This window comes from Mesoplodon mirus, assembly GCF_964341445.2.
Source record: "Mesoplodon mirus genome assembly, chromosome: 4".
NCBI classification, from domain to species: domain Eukaryota; kingdom Metazoa; phylum Chordata; class Mammalia; order Artiodactyla; family Ziphiidae; genus Mesoplodon; species Mesoplodon mirus.
This window is the reverse complement of record NC_138979.1, coordinates 83,426,719-83,453,192: the sequence shown is the minus strand read 5'-3', so window position 1 is coordinate 83,453,192 and position 26,474 is coordinate 83,426,719. Positions and strand designations below refer to the sequence as shown.

Below are 26,474 nucleotides of genomic sequence, written 5' to 3'. Positions count from 1 at the left end.
TGCCTGATAGTTACAAGGAGGAGCTGGGGTTTACCTCAATTCTAGCACCCACTCCTGCTTCCAGTATTCTCTGGAGCAGCAATGACCTAACCTTGTTTCAGTGTAAATACACTGAAGTCATCTAACGAGAGTTCTCTCAAGTTTCCTCATCACCTCCACAATCACCTCCCTAACACCCTTCTTTCCCCCCTCTTTCCTTTCACTATATTCTTTCCTCTTCAAAGGTAGTCTCTGGATCTGTGGTCTTAATTCTCCCCCTTTGACATTCTTTTTATGGATCATCCCCACCACTTCTTTTTTCCTCTTTGCTTAGCAGTGGCACCTTACATCTATAAGTTCTACTTCAACGCTTTGCTACCCTCTTAAATATGGAATATTTAAATATGGAATATGGAAGCATTGGTATAAAAAATGATATAAACACACTCAGAAAGAAAAACAAAATAATGCTCTTCCTTGATCCTGTTCTGTCTTGAACTATCCAGTGGCTCCTCTTCCAGATTTCTCTCAATGCAAGCCTACACCCTTGCTACTCTGAGAGCTTGTCAGAAATGCACAATCCCAGACCTGCTGCTCAGCATGTGCACTTTTCACAAGGTCCCCAGGGGACTAATTATAATTTGAGAAACTCTGACCTATCAGTCTGCTTCTACATTCCCACAGTAAGAGTGGGAAAGCTTTGCTGTTCGTCTCTGACAAGTTTCGGTGTTGGAAGCTCACTCCAAATTTGTCTCACGTTTCAAATACTCCTCTCTTCCTTTTTCTAAAGACCTATTTTACTTTGCCCCCGTCCTCCACAGACCCCTGCTTCCTTTTCCTTCATTTACTCCCTGTAACCTCTGCCTCTCTCATTCTTTAGTCCTTCTTTCCTCTTCCTCATTTCCCGACTTTCCCTAGGTTGTAGAGTACCTTGAAACGGAACTAATAATTTAGCTCCTTAAAGGGGACTCTCAATTTAATCTGTGGCTGACACCAGATAAGATACACAGCTTCCCTCCTTTTCTCGTCTTTTTCCTCACTATGCATTTGACAGGTGATTTCCTTTTTTTTTTTTTTACATCAACAATGTTATGTTTTTTAATAGTTTTCAGAATATAAGCTGCATAGCTTTTTAGAATAAAAAATGATATAACTTCAGTACATGCTTTAGGACACTTGGTTAAACAACAAGCAAACTGTGTCTTTGAGGACCACCTCAAAAGGGTGGCACACTTCACAGTGTAACTTGGTAACAGACATGGAGATAGATGATTATATCATGGCATGTTGTCTACAAAAGAGCATCTGGACACTCAGAGCTTAAATAGAACACACCACACAGTTAAGTATTCAAGCACTGCTTTTTGGCCAAATAAAAACTGCCTAAAAACTGCTGATGGATTTTTGACAAGAAAAAAAGACGTAGCTGCTTAGTTCTTCTGATACAGCACTTCTTTTCCAGAATGAGACAGGCTCAGGTCAACTTGAAATCAGTGTGAGGAATGATTCTTCCTCTTAACCGACAGGTGATTTTCTTTGGCTGTTAGAATATATCAGAATTCCCATTTTAAATCAACATGCTGTCAAATGACTTTTTCATAAAAATATAGTTCTTACCTTCTACTTGTCCATTTAATATATTTTTTCCTCTTTGACCTGCAGCTCCAGATAAATGATCAACATACTTCTCTGGAAGACTCTCAGAGATACTCTGTTAAAACTGATATTAATAATGAGTTGCATAAAGCTTTCCTAATCCCCTTCCAATAGCTGAAAATACCCTACTTTTTAAAAATTTCCTACTTTACAAGCAATTAGATTTAAAAATAAGAGAAGCATGCATTGAAAACCCAAACATTGAAATAGAAAACTTCATATACACTCTCTAGGTCAAGTCTATCTTTTATCCTCATTTGGCTACTGACTCTGTAAACTGAGCATGGAAAGCCAGAGGAATTATTTTCACAGACGAAAAATGTGCCTGACCTACAGGCACATTTCAGCAAACAATTACCTTCAAAACACCTAACTCTACTTTGCATTCCTTGGCAAAAGAAGAGAGTATTTTTTAAAAATATGTTTTCAAATAAATTCTTTAATAAGTACACTTGCTATAAATTTAAAATATTTCTAAAGACAGAAATTTTTTAGTATTAAAATAATATACTTGGCATGAAAAGAAACCATGAAGCGTGTCATGTTGAGCATAAACAGAACACTGTAGAAGCTGCTTCATTTAGGTAAACAAGGGCTTATAAGAATCTGTTATTTGATAAAATTTTTATTGATAGGAAAAAGAGTTGAATAAAATAGCGAAGTAGTAAGAAAAACTTTTATGTTTAAATAATAGCAGAAAATTTAAATATAGTTATGCAACTCTTCAAAAAAGTACAGCAAGCTTTAATAAGGGAAGAATAAGAACTTTTATTTATTAATCATCTAAATGTGCCAAGCTTTTCTTATGCACATTTTATTTTCTACATACAACAACGATAAAAGTGATTGTAAGGACAGTTACCCCACTTCCTGTTTCCTGGTCCTTCCAAGATGCGAGAGTGTAATGATGAACAGATGGGATCCACTGTTCTCTCTGTCCAGAATGTCCCTCCCCTGGACCCTCACGTGATTGGCTCCTTCCCATCCTCCCCTTGGTAGCTTTTATCACATGCAGATCTTTTCTGACTACCTAAATTCCACTCCCACCCCCATCCCCATCCTAACTACAAACTCTCTCAATGTTGTCTAATGTAACGTTCTCCATTTTCTTTGCCTCTCACTGTTGTGGCCTCTCCCGTTGAGGAGCACAGGCTCCGGACGCGCAGGCTTAGCAGCCATGGCTCACGGGCGCAGCCGCTCCGCGGTACGTGGGAACTTCCCGGACCGGGGCACGAACCTGTATCCCCTGCATCGGCAGGTGGACTCTCAACCACTGCGCCACCAGGGAAGCTCTCTCCATTTTCTTTACATGAAGGACTTAACAGTGACTTATAAAGGATTCCTGTTTGGTTTTATGTTCCCACCACTACAGCCTAACCCCTCAATTGGTACAGTCAGTGTCTAACTGCCCAGTACATAGTTGGTATTCAATAACAGGAATTTATTTAAGATCAAAACATTTAAAATGTCGAGAGGACCTCAAGTACCAAAGCACTTGATACCTATAGGAGATCTCCGATAACAGTCTATAGAAACTTAACATACCCCAAGCTAGAAATCCACATGCTCATTCTAATTTTCCTATTCTTAACACTACTGTCATTTTATTGTCCTTCAGGTTTTAAAAAAGTGCCCCAGCATTTAGTGAGTCAGTAATTGCGATTGTGATCATATTTTTTTATTATTTTCTGCTTTATAACAAAGTGAATCAGTCATACATATACATCTGTTCCCACATCCCTTCCCTCACGCATCTCCCTCCCTCCCACTCTCCCCATCCCACCCCTCCAGGCGGTCACAAAGCACCGAGCTGATCTCCCTGTGCTCTGCAGCTGCTTCCCACTATCTATCTACCTTACGTTTGGTAGTGTATATATGTCCATGCACTGTGATCATTTTTGTCTTACATTTCTATAGCACCCTTTACAGTTTACAAGGTGTGTTCACAGCTCTTACCACATCTGTTCCCTACACCTACCTGAGAAGTGGGTACCAGTACCATTTTTACGAAGGAGGTCACTGACGCTCAACCAGGGTAGACAAGTTTTTCCGAGATCCCACAGCTCGTGACAGAACCAGGATGCTACCATGTCTTTTGACTTTAAACACAGTGATGTATCACTGCAGCAGCTGCCTATATCTTACAGATCAGGCCCTTCTTATCTCTTTCCATAGCTGTCACCTTACAACAGGTCATCATTACTTTATATTTACGTTACTTCAAGTATGGCTGCCATAAAGGTACTGAACGCACACTAGTTTATCCAAAATGGTGTGTATTTATTAAAACATCGCTAAACCAAACTGTTGTTATTATAACGCCACATACTTATTATTCCCCATTCTTTTGCTTCTCTTGAAACGTTCCTTGCAGATCTATTTGAAAATCCAAATGTAATAATACTTTCAAGTCTCAGGCACTATCTTTTTCAGGTCTAAGTGGTAAAAAACTACATTTCAACCTGTTTCTCTCTGAACCTCACTAGGAGTTTTACACATCCATATGTACCAAAGAAACATACATTTGCTTGGGAGACTGGGACTGACAGATACACCCTACTATATATAAAATAGATCAATAATAAGGACCTCCTGTATAGCACAGAGAACTCTACTGAATACTCTGTAATGGCCTATATGGGGAAGGCATCGAAAAAAGAGTGGATATATGTATAACTGATTCACTTTGCTGTATATCTGAAACTAACACAACATTGTAAATCAACTAGACTCCAACAAAAATTTTTAAAAAAAAGAAAAGAAAAAAGAAACATACATTTGGCCATAGGCTGACCTGGAATAATGCTTCAGTTTTTAGATAAATTTAACTTCAGAACCCAAACTGATTCCTTATGTCTTCTAAGCCTTGGTTTTTGCTCTGTGCTACACTGGTTTCATTAGGTGAATCTTGCAAATTAACAAAAGTGCACTATGTGGTAGTTATTATACTTAGCACACAATTATTTAATTAATTACAGGTTAAAAATGTAAGGAAAAAATTTTGATGGGCAAATGCAAAGGTGAGAAAGTAAAGTCAAAGCACCCTCCCGTTTTATGTTTTAACATCATTCAGTGCTTATATTTTAAAATAAAAAAAAATAACAATAGAAGACAGTACCTCAGAATCCCAAGGTGATTCTATACCTTCCTCTTCTCCTAATCCTAATGCTGACATCATATCTGTAAAATGCAGCCACAGATACATTAATGAGAACATTTACTACTATGAATTTTAAATACATATATGTCTATCTCCATCCACAAATATTTAAATAAAATAAAGTAGCAGAAAAGAATTTCAGAGGGGTGAGGCATTTTCAGGAAGAAAACGTTGGTAGTAGTTGGGATACTTCTGTAGAAACGGAGCAAAAGAAATATACTTAAAAAGAAATGGAAAAAGAAAAAGGGCTTCACTGTTAGCGCAGTGGTTGAGGGTCCGCCTGCCGATGCAGGGGATACGGATTCGTGCCCTGGTATGGGAAGATCCCACATGCCGCAGAGCAGATAGGCCCGTGAGCCGCGGCCGCTGGGCCTGCGCGTCCGGAGCCTGTGCTCATCAACGGCAGAGGCCATAACAGTGAGAGGCCTGCGTACCGCAAAAAAAAAAAAAAAAAACAAAGAAGTCAAATTGTTAGGATCTGTTTGCTCCTGTGGAGTACGTTCAATATCAGTATCATTTTCTTTTTCTCCAATTTCTGGATTTGTTGCTCCTTCCTATAAAAACAAAACACAATAAAACAAACACCTCATTCCAGAAAACATCATATTCATTCATTTGGTCATTCAATCAATCAGTAAGACCACAAACATTTACTGGATCTGTCAAATCATAGGCACTATCCTGGGAGAAAAGCTGGTAATATAAATAGAAGACCGATTCTGCTCTGTATTCCAGGAGAAATAGAGCTACATGAAAACAAGTAAGAACAGCAAAGTATCATTCAAAAGCTCTACGACTGATGTGAACAGAGTACAGGAAGGGCACACAGGAAAGAGGAGTCAGCTGTATCTGGGTAGCTCAGGAAATGCTGCAAAGACAGGTCTGTGTCTTAAAAGACACACACAGTGTAGAGCGGGGAAGTGAAGGGGATTCTAGAAAAGGCAGCCTGAGCAAAAGGACGAGGCGTGAAACAACATAACAAGTCACGTGGAAAACTAGAACACAGTTACCGGGAATGGTATGGAGAGACACAACTGGAGGATCAGAGCCAAACCAAAAAAAGCAAGTGTCCTCCTAGAACATGAACTTTCTCCTTCATGTGATGGGGATCCACTACATAAGTAGCGGTGTTACATCTTCACAAATATATTTTAGAAAGGTCACTCTGGCAGCAACGTAAAGATGAACATCAGGGGAGCAAAACTAGAAAAGAGCATTTCAAAATTATAAGTGAGAAAGTAATAGGAAATGAAAAATGGTAAGCAGGTAGAAAATACTGAACTTGATGAGCAACAGGATGTGGTGATTTCAGGGAGGGATGGAGTCCAGGATTTTTCCTGCTTTGGTATTTCAGTGATGTTATCTACTAGGATGGGGAAGACAGATGACAGAGTAGCTTACAAAGAGTCAGGAAAGAGGAAAGCATCAGGGACAATGTCTTCAGTTTGGGGCATAACAAATTTGAGGCACCCAGGGGACTTAGAGGAAAGATTTGGATAAATGCATTTGGATTAGTAATAGATAAACTTATTCAGGAAAAGCATATGATGTTAAGATAAATATCTGTAAAATATACTAACCTGGTATAATTAAATGATGCAAACCTATGCAGAGTTCTGAACTTTTGAAAATATAAACAAGACTGGGGAAGAAAACTATGAGATTCAATTTTTCGATTATATATTGCAACATTTGTTTAAGGATATAAAATATACTCTTTCACGAATATGTGCAAATATTCATTTCCTGGATATCATAGCAATAAGTATTTTTAAGTTTAATGAAAAGATTTAATTGTAAAACACCAACTCAAGAGACTACAAGAACACTCCTTTTCAAAAATTAATCTGAAAAGACAAGTTTGAAATTGTAGAAGAGAATGTTTATGTGATTATGGAATTATAAGGCATTTTTAAGTACTACTATGATGTACGAAAGAAATATAAAACCCTATTTTGAGTGTTGCTGTAGATCAAAAAATTGTTTCTTAAAGTCATATAAGACATTCTGGAAGTCTAGGAGCAAATAATTTGAATTGGTAAACTTGAAAATGTTTTTCAAAAATTAGTCGGGGACTCAAGCTTTTTGTGTCAGGTCATCTCTTCCTAACTAGAAAAATTATTATGAAGGTATGTAACCACAGATGACCTGGTGATTTATTATTAACACTTTTATTGAAGTGCACTGGCATTTTAAGAACACAATTAGAGATGCCTTATCATTTTGGGCATTAAAAAGATCAATCCCTTTTCTTTGCTGTTAGTAAGATTAACGATAAACAGTTTTGCATAGAACATTTCTACATGTGTGCTGTTTTAATTTTCAATGAAAAGGTCCTTTTCTTTTTATAATAGTTTTAAGCCCAACGAAGGAGTTATCATCATAGGAAACACAAACTTCCCAGAGGCATTAGATAAGTAAGTATTAAAATTTTTGTGATATATTCTAGAATAGTGATGAACTTTAAAAATATTGTGCTAAGTGAAGGAAACCCATCACAAAACATCACATATTATATGATTGCTTTTATATGAAATGTCTAGAATAAGCAGATCCATAGCAACAGAAAGGAATTTAGTGGTTGCCAGAGGTTAGGGAAAATGGGGAATAACTGCCAGTAGATTTGGGGTTTCTTTCAGCTGGAGAAGAGAGGGAGGGGGTAAAGATTCTCTAAAATTAGATTGTGGTGATGGTTGGGCAACTCTGAATATATTAAAAACCACTGGGTTACACTACCAAACGTAAAATAGATAGCTAGTGGGAAGCAGCGGCACAGCACAGGGAGATCAGCTCGGTGCTTTGTGACCACCTAGAGGGGTGGGATAGGGAGGGTGGCAGGGACGGAGATGCAAGAGGGAGGGGATATGGGGACATATGTATATGTATAACTGATTCACTTTGTTATACAGCAGAAAATAACACAACATTGTAAAGCAAATTATACTCCAACAATGATGTTAAAAAAAAACAACACTGGGTTTTCGACTTCAAATTCTATGATATGAAAATTGTATCTCAGTAAAGCTGCTAAAAGAATCTGCTCACAACTCAAACGTCACAAACCTTTTGGGTGGGGGGTAGAGAGGATTTTTAGAATAAAATTTACTATAGTTTAAAAGTTTTATTGGTTTTATTATATAGAAGTTATTCATACTTTCATTTGATCTAATAGTTGGTTCTTGCCTAAGACTCTAGTTTAACATTTTGTATTTAATAGCAGTAAGATGGATGTGTAGCTCTCATAATAGGTTGCTGTAGAATTATTTGTTCCTTGACTGGCTGACTTGCATGTCTTTGTCTCTGAAGGGTTGTATGCTATCTAGATGCACACATTTATCTATATGAACCTTTGTTCTGCCTTCTGGTTATTGAAACTGTTCTTTGAGCCACGTTTTATAAGGAACTAATCTGAATATTTATGTTCAAAATAAATATTGGTTGCCATTGTCTTTCCATCTTCTCTTTAGGATGTCAGTCCTGTTTAACTTGACCTTCAGCACAGTCAGCTTATTAATTTATATTTTCTTTTTGTATTTTCCCTTTAGCGCCTTAATACGTCCTGGTCGTTTTGACATGCAGGTTACAGTTCCCAGGCCAGATGTAAAAGGTCGAACAGAAATCTTGAAGTGGTATCTCAATAAAATAAAGTTTGATCAGTGTAAGTCTTAATTCGACGATACAGACATTATCTCCATAAAATGGTAATATATCAATCCACCCTGTTTGTGGTCCTTACTCAGGATGTCTTAAAAGACAAATTCCTTTAAATGTCTATTTTTCTCTCCTCTTGTTTGTCCATAAAGTCCATTTCTCAATGAACATGTGTCCAGAGATTCTGTCATTTTGAATCCCGATACTAAAGAAAGTTTTCTTTTGAGTACTTAGATAATACTTGATGAAATCTATGTATAAATGTTTCTTTAGATGAATGTAAAATATAAAATCATATAAAAAGCACCTGTATATTATGAGCATAGTACCTCATGATATAGTCACTTTGGGGCCAAAAGAGGGGAAGCAGACTATAAAACAAAACACATGGAAATATTATGGAACTACCTGAGTAATAAAAGCAGCTATTAAAGCTGCAGTATTTTCAAAGATACCTGAATCAATTCTTAAAACCAAATATGTTTCCGATAATAAGGGGGGCTTTTATGTCCAAAGTTATTTCAAGATGAAATTCTGAAAACAAAACGTCTATGTATGTGCTTTTTCAGTTTGTGGTTAGGCCATAATTAAAGGTTTGTAAATCGTTATCTGGCAACTCTACCTTTCTCTGTTTATCACAAAGTTATTTAAATATAAGAACTTTTGTGAAAAAAAAAAAGAACTTTTGTGATTTGTCCCAATGACAATTTTAATGGTGTGTTTACTAGCAGTTTTGGCATTTTTCCCCTTAGAATTTAGTGAAGTAAGCTTTTGTAAAATTACAGTTCATGATGGCTATCTTCTTTTTTCATTTGCAGTGTGAGTTCTTTATGAAGAGCTTTTTATTAGCTCTTCTGAAATTTTAATATTGTGTCCTGTCTGCATATAGCTGTTGATCCAGAAATCATAGCTCGAGGTACTGTTGGCGTTTCTGGAGTAGAGTTGGAGAATCTTGTGAACCAAGCTGCTTTAAAGGCAGCTGTTGATGGAAAAGAAGTGGTAACCATGAAGGAACTAGAGTTCTCCAAAGATAAAATCCTAATGGGTAGGTTTCCTTTTTTTTTTTCCCCTATCTTATACTGTTCATTATGTTAGAGAAAAAATTCTTTTTTTTTTAAATTGCCACTTGGTAATTTTTGGTTTGGTGGTAATTCACTCTTTTTTAAAAAATTTTATTTATTTATTTATTGGTTGCATTGGGTCTTCGTTGCTGCATGCGGGCTTTGTCTAGTTGCGGCGAGCGGGGGCTACTCTTCATTGCGGTGCATGGGCTTCTCATTGTGGTGGCTTCTCGTGGAACATGGGCTCTAGGTGCGTGGGCTTCAGTAGTTGTGGCTTATGGGCTCTAGAACTCAGGCTCAGTAGCTGAGGCGCATGGGCTTAGTTGCTCCGCGGCATGTGGAGTCTTCTTGGACCAGAGCTCGAACCCGTGTCCCCTGCATTGGCAGGCGGATTCTTAACCACTGTGCCACCGGGGAAGTCCGAGAAAAAACTCTTAATTTTGAGAGAAAGTTTATAAAAAAGAAAGGTATAGAAACATGCAAATATATACTCTAACAGAGCAACACAGTTTGGCCTGTTACAGAACAAATATATTATAAATTATATTACACTCTTTGGGGGGCATGAGTGCCCATGTCTTTCCTCTTGTCTGATATTGCTGATAAAAGAATAGTTAATTTTTCTGTTTTTCAGAACTTAATTTTTACTTTAAATCTTGAATTGCCTTCAAAACAGGTTAGTTATGATATTCCTGTTAAATTAGAAGTTTATTTTCTAGAAATAGAATACAGCTTTTCCTTTTGATATAAGGATTAAGATGATAGTTTTTACAGTTTGGTTTTCAGTTGACAAATTATGGTTTACATGTGTTGTAGAGTGGAATCTACTCATTTTTTAAACTTTCAAACTTTTAAAATATTTATTAATGATATTAAATCATATGACTCTAAGAATGACTTTGAGACAAAGGAGCTTCATTCATTTAAATATACCTTCTTAATGGAGTATTTTACTTAAGTAAATTTTTATTCTTAGAGCCTGAGCGTAGAAGTGTGGAAATTGATAACAAAAACAAAACAATCACAGCGTATCATGAATCTGGTCACGCTATTATTGCATATTACACTAAAGATGCTATGCCTATCAACAAAGCTACAATCATGCCACGAGGGCCAACACTTGGACATGTATCTTTAGTTTTTCTTTTCTTTCAAATAGTGCTCCCCAGGAGCTTATGTAGGAAATTGCTGATGGAAACATTTCAAAAGAAAATTCAGCTACTTCCTAGGTGTGTTGATACTTTCTTCTTTAACTTCCTCAAGTGTCTTGAAATCAGACATACTTGTGAAATTTACCTGTTAATAAAGGATATCCTTAATATTTCAGATAATATATTTACATTATGAAATGTAATTCAGGAATGACAGCAAAATATAATTCTTAAATATGTAGTTGCTCTTTTCCCCTCGAAAGAAATTATGTATCATAGTGACTGGTTCAATAGTTTTTCTAAGTTTTTTCTCATTGAGTACAAGTTTCATTTTCATATCTAATTATAGACGTTTATTTTTATTTATTTATGTCTTAAATTTTATTTTTGGCTGCGTTGGGTCTTCTTTGCTGCACGCGGGCTTTCTCTAGTGGACGCGAGAGGGGGCTGCTCTTCATTGCGGTGCGTGGGCTTCTCATTGCGGTGGCTTCTCTTGTTGCAGAGCACAGGCTCTAGGCGTGCGGGCCTCAGTAGTTGTGATACATGGGCTCAGTGGTTGTGGCTTGCAGGCTCTAGAGCACGGGCCCAGTAGTTGTGGCGCACAGGCTGAGTTGCTCCGCGGCATGTGGGATCTTCCCAGACCAGGGCTCGAACCGTGTCCCCTGCATTGGCAGGCAGATTCTTAACCACTGCACCACCAGGGACGTCCCTATAGACGTTTTAAACATTTTTGTGCAACGAGGGACAAACAGTTGTATTGCAGCATTAACTACTTACTATTTATAAACTGCACTTTTGCTTTCCTCATTTTATACATAGCTGGTTTGGTAATCAATCACCATGACCATCTCTATTAAATGCCGCTGAGCTTTCAGCATCATGGTATTAAGTAAGGTCATGAGAGACAAATGATAATTCAGCTTATTAATGTAAGTGTTTCAAAACTGTGTCTGTGTTTTCTTTGTTTTCCAATTGTCTAGGTGTACCTGTTGCCTGAAAATGATCGACGGAACGAAACTAGAGCTCAGCTTCTTGCTCAGATGGATGTCAGTATGGGAGGAAGAGTGGCAGAGGAACTTATATTTGGAGCTGCTCATATTACAACAGGTTGGCTGTAAAGAATAGCTTTGGTTCAAATTGTGTTTGTTGGTTTAAAGATTTTTTTGACTTGAGTTTTATGTATATTTCAAAATTTTAGGTGCTTCCAGTGATTTTGATAATGCAACCCAAATAGCAAAGCAGATCGTCACCAAATTTGGAATGAGTGAAAAGGTAATGGCTAATTTTAATCCTTCCTCATGTATCAAATGTTGATGTGCCAAGTGTCTCTTTGTGAGAGAGGATTCTCATTATAAATTGATAGATTTTCCCCTGTCTCATTCCAAATGGATTTAACAAAGCTGACTCTAAACTAAATGTCATTTTCTGAGAAATGTAACATACTCTTTCCATTCCAGCTGCTCAAACAGTAAGAGTTATTACTTCATGAATTAACCAAATGATAATATAAATTATTTAGCTTTTTTATTCATATGACATCGAAGACCTTCTTGTTGAGCTTGCTTACTTTGCCCTTTCCACATAGTTCACGTTCCTACGTTATCACTGTGGCTTCATAAAGCAATTCCAGTACTCTGTGAATTGTGGATTTCTGGACTAGAATAGCTGCTAAGGTTTTCTAAGAAGGTACTCAGAACGATACTTAGGATTTAAAATTTTCTCTCTTGTTCACACTTTTTAGTATTATACTTTCAGAAGAATAATGAAGTTTATTTGCCCTCAAGGGCATTTTTATATTGTATTTTTTCCTTGCCCCCATGATATTTATTTTCTTATGTATAGGATAGTACTTCCTCTGTTACATACATTAGTGTTGGAGGTTTTTCTGTTGGATTTCTTTCTTTTCATTGATTTTAGCTTGGAGTTATGACCTACAGTGATACAGGGAAACTGAGTCCGGAAACTCAATCTGCTATTGAACAGGAAACCAGAATCCTTCTGAGGGTAATGATCTTTTTTTTTAATGTTTATTTATCTATTTAGTCAAAATGTGCCTAAATATTTGGGTGCTTGCAAAAAAACTAAAGTTCCTTTGTTTTATAAAGTTAGTAGGTGCACCGTTGCTGCCATGATTAAATATGTCATAGACTGGATCTTTGACATAGACTGGAACCCCTGATCATAGACTGGATCTTTATTTTATTCTGGCCATAGGCTAAGAACAATATATATATATATATATATATATATATATATATATATACACACACACACACAGACACACACACACACATATATGTATATATATATTTTTTAAAATAAATTTATTTATTTTATTTTTGGCTGCATTGGGTCTTTGTTGCTGCATGTGGGCTTTCTCTGGATGCAGCGAGCAGGGGCTGCTCTTCATTGCGTTGGCTTCTCTTGTTGCTGAGCATGGGCTCTAGGGCACGGGCTTCAGTGGCTGTGGTGCGGGGCTTCAGTGGTTGTGGCGCACGGGCTTAGTTGCTTCGCGGCATGTGGGATCTTCCCGGACCAGGGATTGAACCCGTGTCCCCTGCATTGGCAGGCGGATTTTTAACCACTGTGCCACTAGGGAAGCCCAGAACAATTTACATTGTGATTTAAATATTCAGTTCTTCTTTAGCTGATATATTTCTAATATTTTATGTATTTTCTTTAATTTGATTATTTTACTTGGACAAGGTTATATTCAAAATGTCTAGTAATTGTATTGTGTTTATATGACCTGTGCTCCTTGGTTTTAGTAAATTCACTTTTACATTTTCCACCCAATTTTATAAGGACAAAAATATAATTCGCTAGTAAAATATTGGCAGAAACATTGTACAGGCGAATACGACACTGCCAAAAATGAACTGTTATTACTGCCATTATTCATAAGCTGATAAACTTAATTCAGACTCACCTTTGGAAAGAGAGTTGAAGGATTTAAATGAAAAGTTCAAGGTGGGTTGCAAAAAAAATCAAATGTATGGAAGTCAAGGATCACCTCTAATCATACTGTATTACAGTATTGAGAGGTGAGTGTGTTACCAAGTAAAAGAATGGAAATTATATCTTTTCTGGCCATTCTAGATTGAGTAAATTGGTGAAATCTCAAGAGGCAAAAGGAGCAAACTCCCTTTCCTTTTAGCACGTATACTGAAAAGAGAAATAGATTTCTGTGTTCACAGACCTTATTTAGAAAGCAGATGAGTACAGTGTATACTTTTATTTCTTAAGTAGCTTTTTGTTTAAGTAGTCCTCAGTTAGCTCTATGACAGATTTTGAGGTTAAAAATGTAACATTTCAAAGTATGAAAGAGTTATCTTTAGGGAACCAAGCTTTTAAATGCATTTATCTTTCATAACTAGAAGTCAATAGATTTTATAGTTTTTTTAGGGTGCATAAAGGCTTTTTATCTCATTGAGGGTTTGTGCTTCTCCTAAGGTTTCTGCCTCTTACATATCTGCTTTGTTTTTCAGGATTCGTATGAGTGAGCAAAACATATCTTGAAGACTCATGCAAAGAGCACAAGAATCTAGCAGAAGCTTTACTGAACTATGAAACTTTGGATGTCAAAGAGATTCAGATTGTTCTTGAGGGGAAGAAATTGGATGTGAGATGATAGCTCTTGATGCATTGTTGGTTTTATTGCAAGACCATAGTAGCACTGCAGTAGTCGTATTTTGCAACACTTTTCTCCCATTCTTGGTATCACTCAAGGGTGCGAAACACTTTGTCAGTCTTTTGTCACATTTATCTAATTTTGATTATTCTCATGATGGACACCTACTGCAAACAGCAATTTACCAAAGAAAATAAAGAACTATCAGGATTGAAAACAGCTTGTTTGAGAAATGTCAATCAGTTATTAAGTTGAAAATAAGTAATGATTTTATGGTTGGTTACAGTGCTAGATGTGAATAGAAATTGTGCCTTTAGCTCTTGGGAAGTATTTTTACTTAGGAAAATACAATTCTTGAAGGACTGTCTTTATTTCTAGATAGTACCACTTATCTTTGATAAAGAAATGATGCTATTTGGCTATTGGTAAATCATATTTCTACATACATCAGTGGAAACTTCATTAAGATGCACTTAATTATGATCTAGATTGACCATATATAAAGTGTTTTTTTAAAAAAATCTAAGAGTAGAGAATTGTGAACCTACAGATACAATCGGAATTTAAATGATTATTATAAGCTTTTTAAAATGCAGCTTGCATTTTCATGGTCTTTTTTATTTTAACATTACTATCACTCTGAAAATGAAGTTTACTTCAGAGCAGCAGTATTTTGTTAAATAAACAAGTAACACACCTCAAATTATGAATAACTGTGTAATTATGCTTTGCGTTAAAACCAAAATAAACCCAAAAACCCAGTCCCATTCAGAGTGAACTTTTGAATTATGCTGTGTTAGAAATGGAAAGTTGTGTTTATTTTTCAGTCAGATTTTGTGAATATGAATGTGTTGTTACAGAATTTACAGATGACTTTATTTAACTCAGTAGAAAAATTATTTTAGAGCACATTGTAGTGGTTTTACAACCATACTATATTCTTGAAGTGATTTTATTAAAATTACCTACAGTTTTCTAGTAACTTTTAAGCTGTATATGGTCTTCATTGAGGTTGGTAGAGGGAGCTTGCTACATGATATTCTTGCCCTCTATTTGGGTAATTTAAAATTTTGATGTACTTTCAAACTTAGAGAAACATTACCAGAATAATACACGGAATTCTCATATACCCTTGATTCTGATATACCAGTTATTTTCATTTGCCCGTTTTTTATTGCCCCTGCTTCCTTTCTCCCTTCCTCCTCTCTTCCCTCCCTCCCTCCTTCCCTCCCCTTCTCTCTGTGTTTATATATATATGACTATACATGTCTTTGCGTGGACACGTTTTCATTTGTCTTGGTAGACTTCTAGAAATTGCTGTGTGATGTGGTGAGTTTCTGTTTAACTTGTTAAGAACCTGATGAACTGTTTTGAAAGTAACTATATAATTTAATGTTCCAACTACCAGTGTATGAAGGTTCCCGTTTCTCCATATCCTGTACAGTGTTTCTTATAGTCTTGTCCTTTTGACAAAGCCAATCTAGTGGGTATGAAGTAGAATCTCATTGTGGATTTAATTTACATTTCCCTAGGACTAGTGATTTTGAACATCCTCTGCTAGGCTTTTGGTCATTTGTATATCGTCTTTGGAGAAATGTCTGTTGAAATCCTCCCTCCCCTCTTTGGGTTGTTGTCTTCTGTGTTGTAAGAGATCATATATTCTAAAGACAAGTCCTTTATCATATGGATCTTGTTTTTTTGTTTGTTTGGTTTTTTTGGCGGTACACGGGCCTCTCACTGTTGTGGCCTCTCCCATTGTGGAGCACAGGCTCCGGACGCACAGGCTCAGCGACCATGGCTCATGGGCCCAGCTGGCCGCGGCATGGGGGATCTTCCCAGACCGGGGCACGAACCCATGTCCCCTGCATCGGCAGGCAGACTCTCAACCACTGCGCCACCAGGGAAGCCCAATCTTGTTTTTTTTAAATCCAGTCTGAAAATCTCTGTTGTTTGAGTAGGGTGTTTAGTTCATTCATATTTAATATTTTTGTAGTGGCTTTTACATCTGCCATTTGCTATTTGTTTTCTGTTTTTCTCGTATCTAAAGAGATCCCTGTGTTCCTCTTCTTCTTTTTTGGCTGCACAGCATGGCTTGTGGGATCTTAGTTCCCCAACAGGAATTGAACCCCGGCCCTTGGCAGTGAGAGCACGGAGTTTTAACCACTGGACTAACAGGAAATTCCCTGTTCCTCCTATTGTGAGTTATGTCTTAGCAGTTGCTCTAGGGATGACAGTACACATTTATCACTCTTAATCACAGGCTCCTTCAAAATAATACGTTTAATTCTGTCACAATGCAGTAAATTTGTTCCAGTATATCTCCCTTTCTTTCCTTTGTGCTATTGTTGCCATGTTACATCTGTACGTGTTACAACAACTTAATACAATTATTAACTACTGGTTTATATAATCTTAAGTCCTCTGTCTTTATCTGGGGATGTCTTTATTTTGCCTTATTTCTTTGTTTGTTTTGTTTTTTTGCAGTACGCGGGCCTCCCACTGTTGGGCCTCTCCCGTTGCAGAGCACAGGCTCCGGACGCGCAGGCTTAGCGGCCATGGCTCACGGGTCTAGCCACTCCGCGGCATGTGGAATCTTCCTGGACCGGGGCACAAAGCCGCGTCTCCTGCATCGGCAGGTGGACTCTCAACCACTGCGCCACCAGGGAAGCCCAACAGTTTATTCTTTAATCACTTTGAGTGTGTCGTCCCACAGCCTCTGATTTCCATTATTTTTGGTGAAAAGTCAGCTGTTAATGGTAATTTTGGTCTCCTTTTCCAATAGGTTTTCACTTGCTGCTTTCAAGAATTTTTTCTTAGTCTTGTCTTTTAACAGTTTGACTATGATGTGTATAAGTGTGGATATCCTTGAGTTTTTCCTACTTGGGATTCGTTGAACCTCTTGGATCTGTAGATTAATGTTTTTCATCAGATTTGAGACATTTTTGGCAATTATTTCTTCAAATATATTTATTTGCCCTTTCTCTCTTCTTCTGGGATTCTCCTTTCACATATGTTGATCTGGTCTCTGAGGCTTTGTTCATTTTTTTCATTGCTTTTCTCCCTCTCCTCTTCAGATTGAATACTTTCTGTTGATTCAGCTTCAAGTTCACTGATTCTTTCTTCTTCTTTCAACTGAATTTTTCATTTCAGATATTATATTTTTCAGCTCCAAGTTTCTGTCTGGTTCTTTCATATACCTTGTATCTCTTTACTGAGATTCTTCATGCATTGCACCATTTTCATCATAGCTCTCATTAATTCTTTAAACATGAATTCCATTAGTTCTTTGAACCTGTTCATAATAGCTGCTTTTAAGTCTTTGCTCATTCTAACATCTGGAGATACTCAGTTCCTATTGAATGCTTTTCTTCCTCAGTAAGGGTACACTTTCTTCTTTCTTTGCTTTGTAATCTTGTTGAATTTCAGATAATGTAGCAATTACTAATTCTGAATTTTTCCCCCGAGGGTTGTTCTTGTTTTATTTAGTAACTTGCCACCAGTAAATTTGTGAAATCTGTCTCCACGGCAGTGTGCAGTCACCGATGTCTCTACTCATTTTTTAAAATAATAAATCTTGCTTCCTAAGCATTGCTGCTGGATTGCATAGCTTAGCATATAGCCAAAGACTGGACAGAGGTTGTGTTCAAACCCCATCAGTCAGGCCTCCACTCTGCCAATGGATCTGTGTGGGCTGGCAAGTACATACAGTGTTCAGGTCATTTTCAAGTCTGCTCTGGTCTGAGCTTTCTGATGGGCTTTTTTGCTTCTCCCTTGTGCATATGTGCAGGCTTTGGCAACCATGGGTATGTGGGTGGCCTGAATCAGCTTCAGTTTCCGCTTTGCATGCCTGTACATCTGGAGTATATAGAGTGCTTATCCAACCCAGATGGCTGTCTTACCTCCTAGAACTTCCAGTGAAATCCCTAGCTACTCTGTTGTTTGCCCCAAACAGGACTACAACCTCACTGAGCCTTGTTTGTTTACCACTGAGCTCCCAGGTTAACTTACAATGCATCATATCAAATGAGTCCCCTCTGGCAGTGACAACAAGTCTTGTTCCCTGGGTCTGTTGTTGCCCTGGTTGAACTACTGCACCCGTAGACCTGGCCCGGGATGTGGCAGCACAGTAATCCCACAGGCTCACAGGTTCTTTCCCTAACTGGGTTTCATGAATAAGCACTTCTTAGTTTGTTGTAGATCTTCAGTTAATTTCCAGAGTGCTGAAATGGCTGTTTTATTAAACAGTTTATCCAAATTTATAGCTGCTTTTTAAAAAATGGAGATGATTTGTCAACCTCCTCCCCTCATCATGCCGAAAGTATATTTCCCCAGCTTATTCTGAATCACATTTCAACCAAATCAGTTTAATAAGGATGGACTTTGAGAGGACTTGTAAACTTTTTAAAGCTGTCCATTGAAAGCTACCCCAATGCCAGAGTTTTACAAGTAACCTATACCTATTCAATAGATTACTTGTGGTAATTGATACATGTTTTATTTTTAGATATTCTTTGTTCATATTCATTTTAAAGTAAATACTGAGTTACTACAATCTGGCTAGTTATAAGCATTTTTCTTAATGTAAGTATGTAATATTTTAATAAAATATGTTGGAATGTAGATTTGATCTTTGAATTGAAAAAATAACACCTATTCGTGGACATAAAATTTGGAGAGTTGATACATTTGAACTGAGGATTTTATTTCTATGCAGATTCTCCCCTGCCCCCATTTTGTCACATGAATCCCTATTCTTTTGGGCAAGAATGTGATTCCCCAACACACACCCCTCCCCACCTTTTAAAACAGAAACTTAATTTAGTTATGTATCAATGCTTCATATGGGAATATAATGGGTAGCTAATCTGTTATGAATTTGAGAATGTATTTCATGAAAAAAGAAATTACAGAGCTGCCAAAGAGAGAGGGTGAGAGGGAGAGAGGTTGTAAAACCTGGTTTGGGGAACTCGATATGAATCTAATCTCCCACAGTTCTGGGAGCAGGTATGTAACTCATACCCAGGGAACCTGGAATCTGAAGGAACTCGTAGGTTACTTTGGTTCAGGACAGGAGAAGAACTGCTAATGTGTTGAGACTGTTCTGCACTCTCAGCATTTGCTTTGACAAAGACTGTTTGAGTGCTTATCGAGGACGTTAGTCAAGCGTGAAAGAGAGAAAATGAGCCCTGGTGGTGGATCCACATTGGATACCGCACAAAAGGCCACTTAGAGGCGTGAACAGGCCTCAGAACAGGATAGTCCAAAGAGGAGCTCTGGATTCCTTAAGAGCTAAGAAGAAAGAATGGATTACATTCACTTAGGTCAAGGGAGTTACAGGTGAGAACAGCTGTGGGCACGGAAATGCCCCTGAGAGAGAGAGTCAGCTTTAAAACAATTGCCAGATCCAGACTGCTCAAAACCATCTCACATAAGAACTCTACAGCCCCCTGCAGTTTTGAACCTGGCAGCATGGGAAACCATGATTAGCCAGCTGAAGGAGGAAGGATGGGATGAAGCAGGAAAGGAGGGGACCATGCCTGCCTTCCACCCCTACTGCAGGTGGTCTGCCTGTAGCATGGCCTAGCTGATTAACTCTGACTTGGCATTTTTATAGTTCTGTATGTTATGTGGGGCTGGACATTGTTTTTCAGTGCTTTGTGAGTTAAAGCAACTCTGGACTTCTTATTACTTGAGAGTAAGGGTTTTCAACCTGGGTTGGGAGAAGAACCTCTGAATATTTAAAAGGGTAGTGGGAGATGAAGTTGCCTTCTAATTATATCCCATGAGTCAAAAATAGTGGTTACATATATTAACAAATTTTTGTTTGAACACTTTTCTGGGTGATATAATTCTATTCATACGATTTTTCAAAATTGAAATATTTGTGTAATTTCCATCATAATCATGTATGGGATATGTGTGTGAGTAACTATTTTAACAAAGCTTCTAATGTCTTGGTATTTTTTAAAATTTTTATGGAAGTTAGTTAATTCACAGTGTTGTATTTCAAGTGTACAGCAAAGTGATTCAGTTATACATATATATCTATATATATTCTTTTCCAGATTCCTGTCCATTATAGGTTATTACAAGATATTGAGTATAGTTCCCTGTGCTATACAGTAGGTCCTTATCTGTTTTATATATAGTAGTATGTATATGTTAATCCCAAACTTCTAATTTATCTCCGACCACCGCCCCCCTGCTATCCGCTTTGGTAACCATAAACTTGTTTTCTATGTTTGTGAGTCTGTTTCTGCTTCGTAAATAAAATAAGTTCATTTGTATCATTTTTTTTAGATTCCACATATAAGTGATATCATGATGTCTTTCTCTGACTTGACTTCACTTAATATAATCTCTAGGTCCATCCATGCTGCTGCAAATGGCATTATTTCATTCTTTTTTATGGCTGAGTAATATTCCATTGTATATGTATGCTACATCTTCTTTATCCATTCACCTGTCAGTGGATATTTATCGAAAAGATACATGCACCCCGGTGTTCATAGCAGCACCATCTGCAATATCCAAAACATCATGGAAGCAACATAAATGTCTTGGTATTTTTATATGATTTTATTTCCTCTTCCCCCTTATATGATATTTTATTGTACTATATTATGGTTCAGTATTCTTTCCCCTTAAAATTCCTATGCAATTTAGTCATGTTATATTTCCATATTCATTATCAGTTTAATACTTTCAATATTGAAATAGCTAATCTAGGGATTTAGTAGAATGATCTATTTATTGTTAAAATGGGGACAAGAGAAACTGCTTTTAGTTGATTACAGCTCTTATTTCCCCCTTTATTCTGTTGATAACATTTTTATGATTATGTTAAAATTCAGGAATTATTTTGTGGGATCTTATTCTTTGCTCTCCATTTTATGTTGGTAAACTCTAAGGTTATATATCCTTTGTCCTTTTAGCTTCTCTCTATATTTTTGTATCATCTGTATGCTGATGACTTCTTAGTCTTGCTCTATAGCCCTTTTCCATTTAGGCTACGTGTCCAACTGTTTTTCTCCATAGCATTTGATTTGTATGTTCATAAGAAGCTGTTATTGGGGACTTCCCTGGTGGTCCAGTGGTTAGGACTCCACACTCTCAATGCAGGGAGCACAGGTTCAAACCCTGGTCCGGGAACTAAGATCCTGCATGCCACATGGCGTGGCCAAAAGAAAAGAAGAAGAAGAAGAAAAAAGCTGTTCTCTAATTTATTGTTTCTGTGTCTGCCTTTTCCCACCTGGTGTTGAGTTCTAGGAAGGAGTCTTGAACACTGGTATCTCTAAGACTAAATGCAGTGCTTTATAAGTAGACAGCTAAAAAATCTTCAGTGAGTGAAAGAATAATAGGCATTCAGTAGATTGATCCTAATTCCCCCATCAGGCAGAGCACTGGAACAGATGGGTCAGATTCTCCATAGATGGTTAAATAATGCCATAGAGAACATGAGTAGTAAGTGGTTTTTTCGTCTTTGAAAATATCGCAGTGACTGTAACAATAAAGTAGATGGAATGTCTTCCTGAGGAAAATCTGCCTTCTTTTTTGGAAGATAAAATGTGCAAGGTAGGACTGAGTGCCAGGCTAACAGTATCTTTTACATAGAAGGATCTGTTAACTGGATTAAAAAGATAACTTTAAGACCTGCAGCATGTGAAACTCCTTAAGTATTCTGGATTGATTTCATACAAGATGTGTTTTATCTTTGATCAACCAGTTGCCTCCATTCACAGTCCTGAGGCATGTTAAAGACCAGTTGTTGGTAAACTTGAGATGTTAGGAATGTCTGTATAACTCTCCTGGAAGTTCTGAACTAGGTGATGAAAGAGACAGAGTTGCGAGAAGACAGAGAAAGAAGAGACAAAATATGGAGGATTGGAGAAGATGGTTGCTAAAGGATTTCCAGGAAGAACAAAAGAGAGACTGTTTATATTATTTGGAAATAAGCATCGTTATCTAAAAAGAAACCCAAATCAACTATAACCAAAATATCAAATGACTGAATGATTATAAGAAATGTGTGAATCAAACTATGCAAAGCCTGGGGCTTCCCTGGTAGCGCAGTGGTTGAGAATCTGCTGCCAATGCAGGGGACACGGGTTCAATCCCTGCTCCTGGAAGATCCCAAATGCCTCAGAGCAACTAAGCCCGTGTGCCACAACTGCTGAGCCTGCACTCTAAAGCCTGCAAGCCACAACTGCTGAGCCCACGTGCCACAACTACTGAAGCCCACGCTCCTAGAGCCCGTGCTCTGCAACAAGAGAAGCCACCGCAGTGAGAAGCCCACGCACCGCAAGGAATAGTAGCTCCCGCTCGCTGCAACTAGAGAAATCCCGCGTGCAGCAATGAAGACCCAACGCAGCCTAAATTAATTAATTAATTAATTAATTAAAAAAACTATGCAAAGCCTGATGCACAATGTTTCCTGGTGGAGGGAGCATAGCTCCCACCAAGTAGAAGCATCTTGTCAGCATTAACTCTGCTAGGCCAAAAGGTTCATAATTTTTATTTTTAATTTTGCTGGAAGATAATGTTTTATACTGTTATAGCACAAAGAAAACTGACTTCGAAATTTATCAAAACTTAATGTGATTTTTTTCTTCCTGTTTGGGAAGTTGATAGGAGGGCAAGTGCATACTTGTACCCTGGTTCCACTTTCTGTATGCTTGTTCATCCTTGTTAGATTTTAAGATTCTTAGGTTCATGCTTCTTCTTAGTGTCATAAGATCTCAAATCCTCTCATATAAAATTTGAAGAAAGAGTTGCTAAAGGAGTACATATAAGGTAAAAAGAATGTCTCTCTTGGTTGGGTTTTATAAAAAATACACCTGTTTTTTTAAATACACCTTTTCTAAAAGTGAACTGTTACTATGCTTCTCAGTACCCCGAATCACAAATTTCATTTATCCACCAAAGCTGCTGTTGGTCACTGTTAAAACTGATTATATGGTTAGCATTACATTTTGTAAATTACTTGTGATGCCAAGGTGATGTTTAGGATTTGTGCTTAACTCTGGGGGAAATATTTCTTTAAATGGATAATGCTGATTTTTTTAAGAGGGTTAACATAAATCATAACAGTGGGAAAATAAATTTTGACCAGAACTTTCAAACTATCTCCTATTTCCTATGCACCTAATACCATCAGCATGAAGTCATCCACATAATGGGTAAATTTGATGTCCTGTAAGGTAGTGAGAATATCAAGATCTCGGTGGATTAAACTACCACAGAATTATCAGCATTTGATGAGCAAATGTTGTCTTGAAGCAAGATGATGAAGTTGAACCCCTATCCATATCAAGTAAGAGTAGAAAGCTTCTGGTACCCATGGTTAATTTGTGAACTGACTGTATCCTTTGATCATTAAAAAAAAAATTTAGGGGACTTCCCGGGCGGTGCAGTGGTTAAGACTTCGCCTTCCAATGCAGCGGGTGTGGGTTTGATCCCTGGTTGGGGAGCTAAGATCCTTCATGCCTCACAGCCAAAATAACCAAAACATAAAAGAAGCAATATTGTAACAAATTCAGTGAAGACTTTAAAAATGGTACACATAAAAAAATCTTTTGAAAAAATTTAGTTCCTTGATTGTAAACAATGTTTTATTAATTATTAATATTAAGTATTTTATTTATTAATAAAATTAATTAATTTTATTAATTATGCATGTTAATACCATATCTGTATTTGCATTTATATATATATATATATATATATTTTTTTTTTTGCAGTACACGGGCCTCTTACTGTTGTGGCCTCTCCCATTGCGGAGCAGAGGCTCCGGACACGCAGGCTCAGCGGCCATGGCGCATGGGCCCAGCCGCTCCGTGGCATGTGGGATCTTCCCGGACCGGGGCACGAACCCGTGTCCCCTGCATTGGCAGGCGGACTCTCAACCACTGCGCCACCAGGGAAGCCCCATTTATACTTTTTGTGTGTGTGTGGCTGCACCGGCCCTGGCAGCGAAAGCACCAAGTCCTAACCACTGGACTGCCAGGGAATGCCCTATACTAAATTTTTTGGTCACAAATTTTATGTGGCCAAATGTACTGATATCTTCTTTTGACACTTGCATTATTTTTGTTTGAAAAATCTTCAAAAACTTACAAATAATACCACTCATCCATATTTTCTTCTAAAATATTTAGTGGTTTCATTAAAAAGACTAAACATTTTTACTAACCTGGAGTTTCTTTTGGTGTATATGTTGAGATATGTAGTTAACTTCTTATCACGAATTGATTTTTCCCAAACCATTTATTAATAATCTATATCATTCTCATTGATTTGTATAGTTTCTCTTATGTTAATACATTCTCACCTCCTACTGTTTTCCAGTAATATGCTTATTCTTCTGTAGGCTAGTATTTAATAATTATATTTTTATATTTACTAATTATATATTTTATAATCTAACAGAAAATATTTAATTTATCTTAACTTTCTTTAAACATATTTAAAGCTATTTTATTTTAACTAGAAACAAATCACTATATGTCTATGCAAAAGCAACATATGTTTATTGCTGAAAAGTTAGAAAATATAAATAAGAAAATAAATATGAAAGAAGGAACACCTTAGTAGTGAGAGTGGATGTAACTATGCCTCATTCTCCTAACACTGGGTCCCCCACGTGCAAGGTTCTGAGGGGCGATGTTAAGCTTTTGCCCTACCTCCTTCCCCTCTTAGAACCCACTTGGGTCCCAGGTTGGTGACTGAGGTGCTTAATTTGTTTCCAGTGAAAAAAGTTTGGCCACAAAGGGGATGGCCATTACACCTTTCTTGGTACCAACTCCCTACAAAACTAAGAGGTCCTATGTTTGCCACAGACTCTGGAGCAAAAAACGGCTTAAGACTTTATGAAGTAGAGATGCCAACCCATTTTTCTTGTAGATGGAAGTGCATTGCTGGCTGACTGTAGTCATGAGAAAATAAGCTCAGTACCAATAAGAGAATAATAAGAAGAATAAGAGAAAATAAGCTCAGTGCCTTCTCCTCATAGGAAGCAAAGACCCTCGTTGGAAGGGCTAAAGTAGGCACGTTGCCAACTGATGCTCCATATCCTCACAATGCTGGGGGGTCAGGGACACAGGGGATAGTCTGGATTCTATGGGAGAGAAGTATGGAAGTAAAACAGCTGAAATTTTAACTTGCATTCCTAGTGAGTTTCAATGTTTGAGAGTTACAAAGAAAAGTTACAAACACCCCAGTCTGCCTATGGAATCTCAGGAGTCACAGATGGTGTCTACTCTGGCTAGGTAGCCAAGGTAGGAAGAGGGTGAAAATTCTTTCCAGCTATAAACTGCCATGATAAGCAGAAATTATCCTAAGGGGGCCACAGAGACGAGGGGTATGTTGGGCACGAAAATGCTCAGATCAGGTCTCCAGTGCTAGGGACAGGGTAACCAACCATGCCAGTTTTCCCAGGACTGTCTTGGTTTTATCACTGATAGTCCTGTGTCCCAAGAATGCCCCAGTCCTGGACAAACTGGGGAACCTACTTGGGACACATAGTAGACTGACAGCCCCAGCAGCTGTCCTTCTGGATCCACGTCTGCGTCTGTCCTATGCCCATGCTTCCCACGACTGCTCCCAGCCATTGTACCCACAATAGGGGTAAAATACAGGCCCACTCCTGGAAGATGCAGGATTTATTTATCATATGACTTTGGCTCCAGGATTCCCCTTTGGCCTGGCCAGAAATGTTGTTAGAACTGTGCTGCAGTTTTAGACTCTCTCTACCCAGTCCTCTTTGTTGCCCTCTATCTCCACTTCTTCCATTCTTCCTAGCTCCCTCCCTCCATAATTTTCTATGGCCACTTAACATATTACCACAAATTTCGTGGCTTAAAACCACACATATTTATAGTATAGTTCTGGAGGTCAGAGGTCTGAAATGATTCTCACTGAGCTAACATCAAGGCTGCATTCCTTTCTGGAGGTTCTAGAGGACAATCAGTTTTCTTGTCTTTTCCGACTTGTAGAGGCCACCTGTATTCCTTGGCTTGTGGCCCCTTCCATCTTCAAAGCCAGCAATGACCTGTCGAGTCTTTCTCACATCATTCTGACACTCCTGCCTCCTCCTTCCACATATGAAGGACCCTTGTGATTACACTGGATCCACCTGAATTTGTTAAGGCATCCATAACATGTTTTTCATCATAAAACAGGTATTA

The 26,474-nt window shown here is 37.7% G+C and overlaps 1 protein-coding gene, 1 long non-coding RNA gene and 1 pseudogene across 3 annotated transcripts in view; 2 read left to right on the top strand and 1 right to left on the bottom strand.

Annotated features, from left to right (window-relative positions):
* LOC309803326 (ankyrin repeat domain-containing protein 26-like) overlaps positions 1 to 26,474 on the bottom strand; it is a 361,186-nt pseudogene that overhangs the window by 333,722 nt on the left and 990 nt on the right. The window contains exons 2-3 of the transcript in view: positions 4,754 to 5,349; positions 1,597 to 1,690 (exon numbers count right to left, since the gene is read on the bottom strand). The product of the transcript in view is annotated as an ankyrin repeat domain-containing protein 26-like (transcript). The remainder of the gene's footprint in view (positions 1 to 1,596; positions 1,691 to 4,753; positions 5,350 to 26,474) is intronic.
* LOC309802251 (ATP-dependent zinc metalloprotease YME1L1-like) lies at positions 5,877 to 9,607 on the top strand (the record flags this gene model as incomplete). Its single annotated transcript, XM_082617683.1, has 4 exons — positions 5,877 to 5,971; positions 7,150 to 7,212; positions 8,341 to 8,453; positions 9,336 to 9,607. The coding sequence occupies 4 exons, from the start codon at positions 5,877 to 5,879 to the stop codon at positions 9,539 to 9,541; spliced, it is 477 nt and encodes a 158-aa protein (XP_082473809.1). The 3' UTR covers positions 9,542 to 9,607.
* LOC309803330 lies at positions 11,861 to 14,315 on the top strand. Its single transcript, XR_014293929.1, has 3 exons — positions 11,861 to 11,930; positions 12,576 to 12,662; positions 14,147 to 14,315. It is a non-coding gene; the product is annotated as an uncharacterized lncRNA (long non-coding RNA).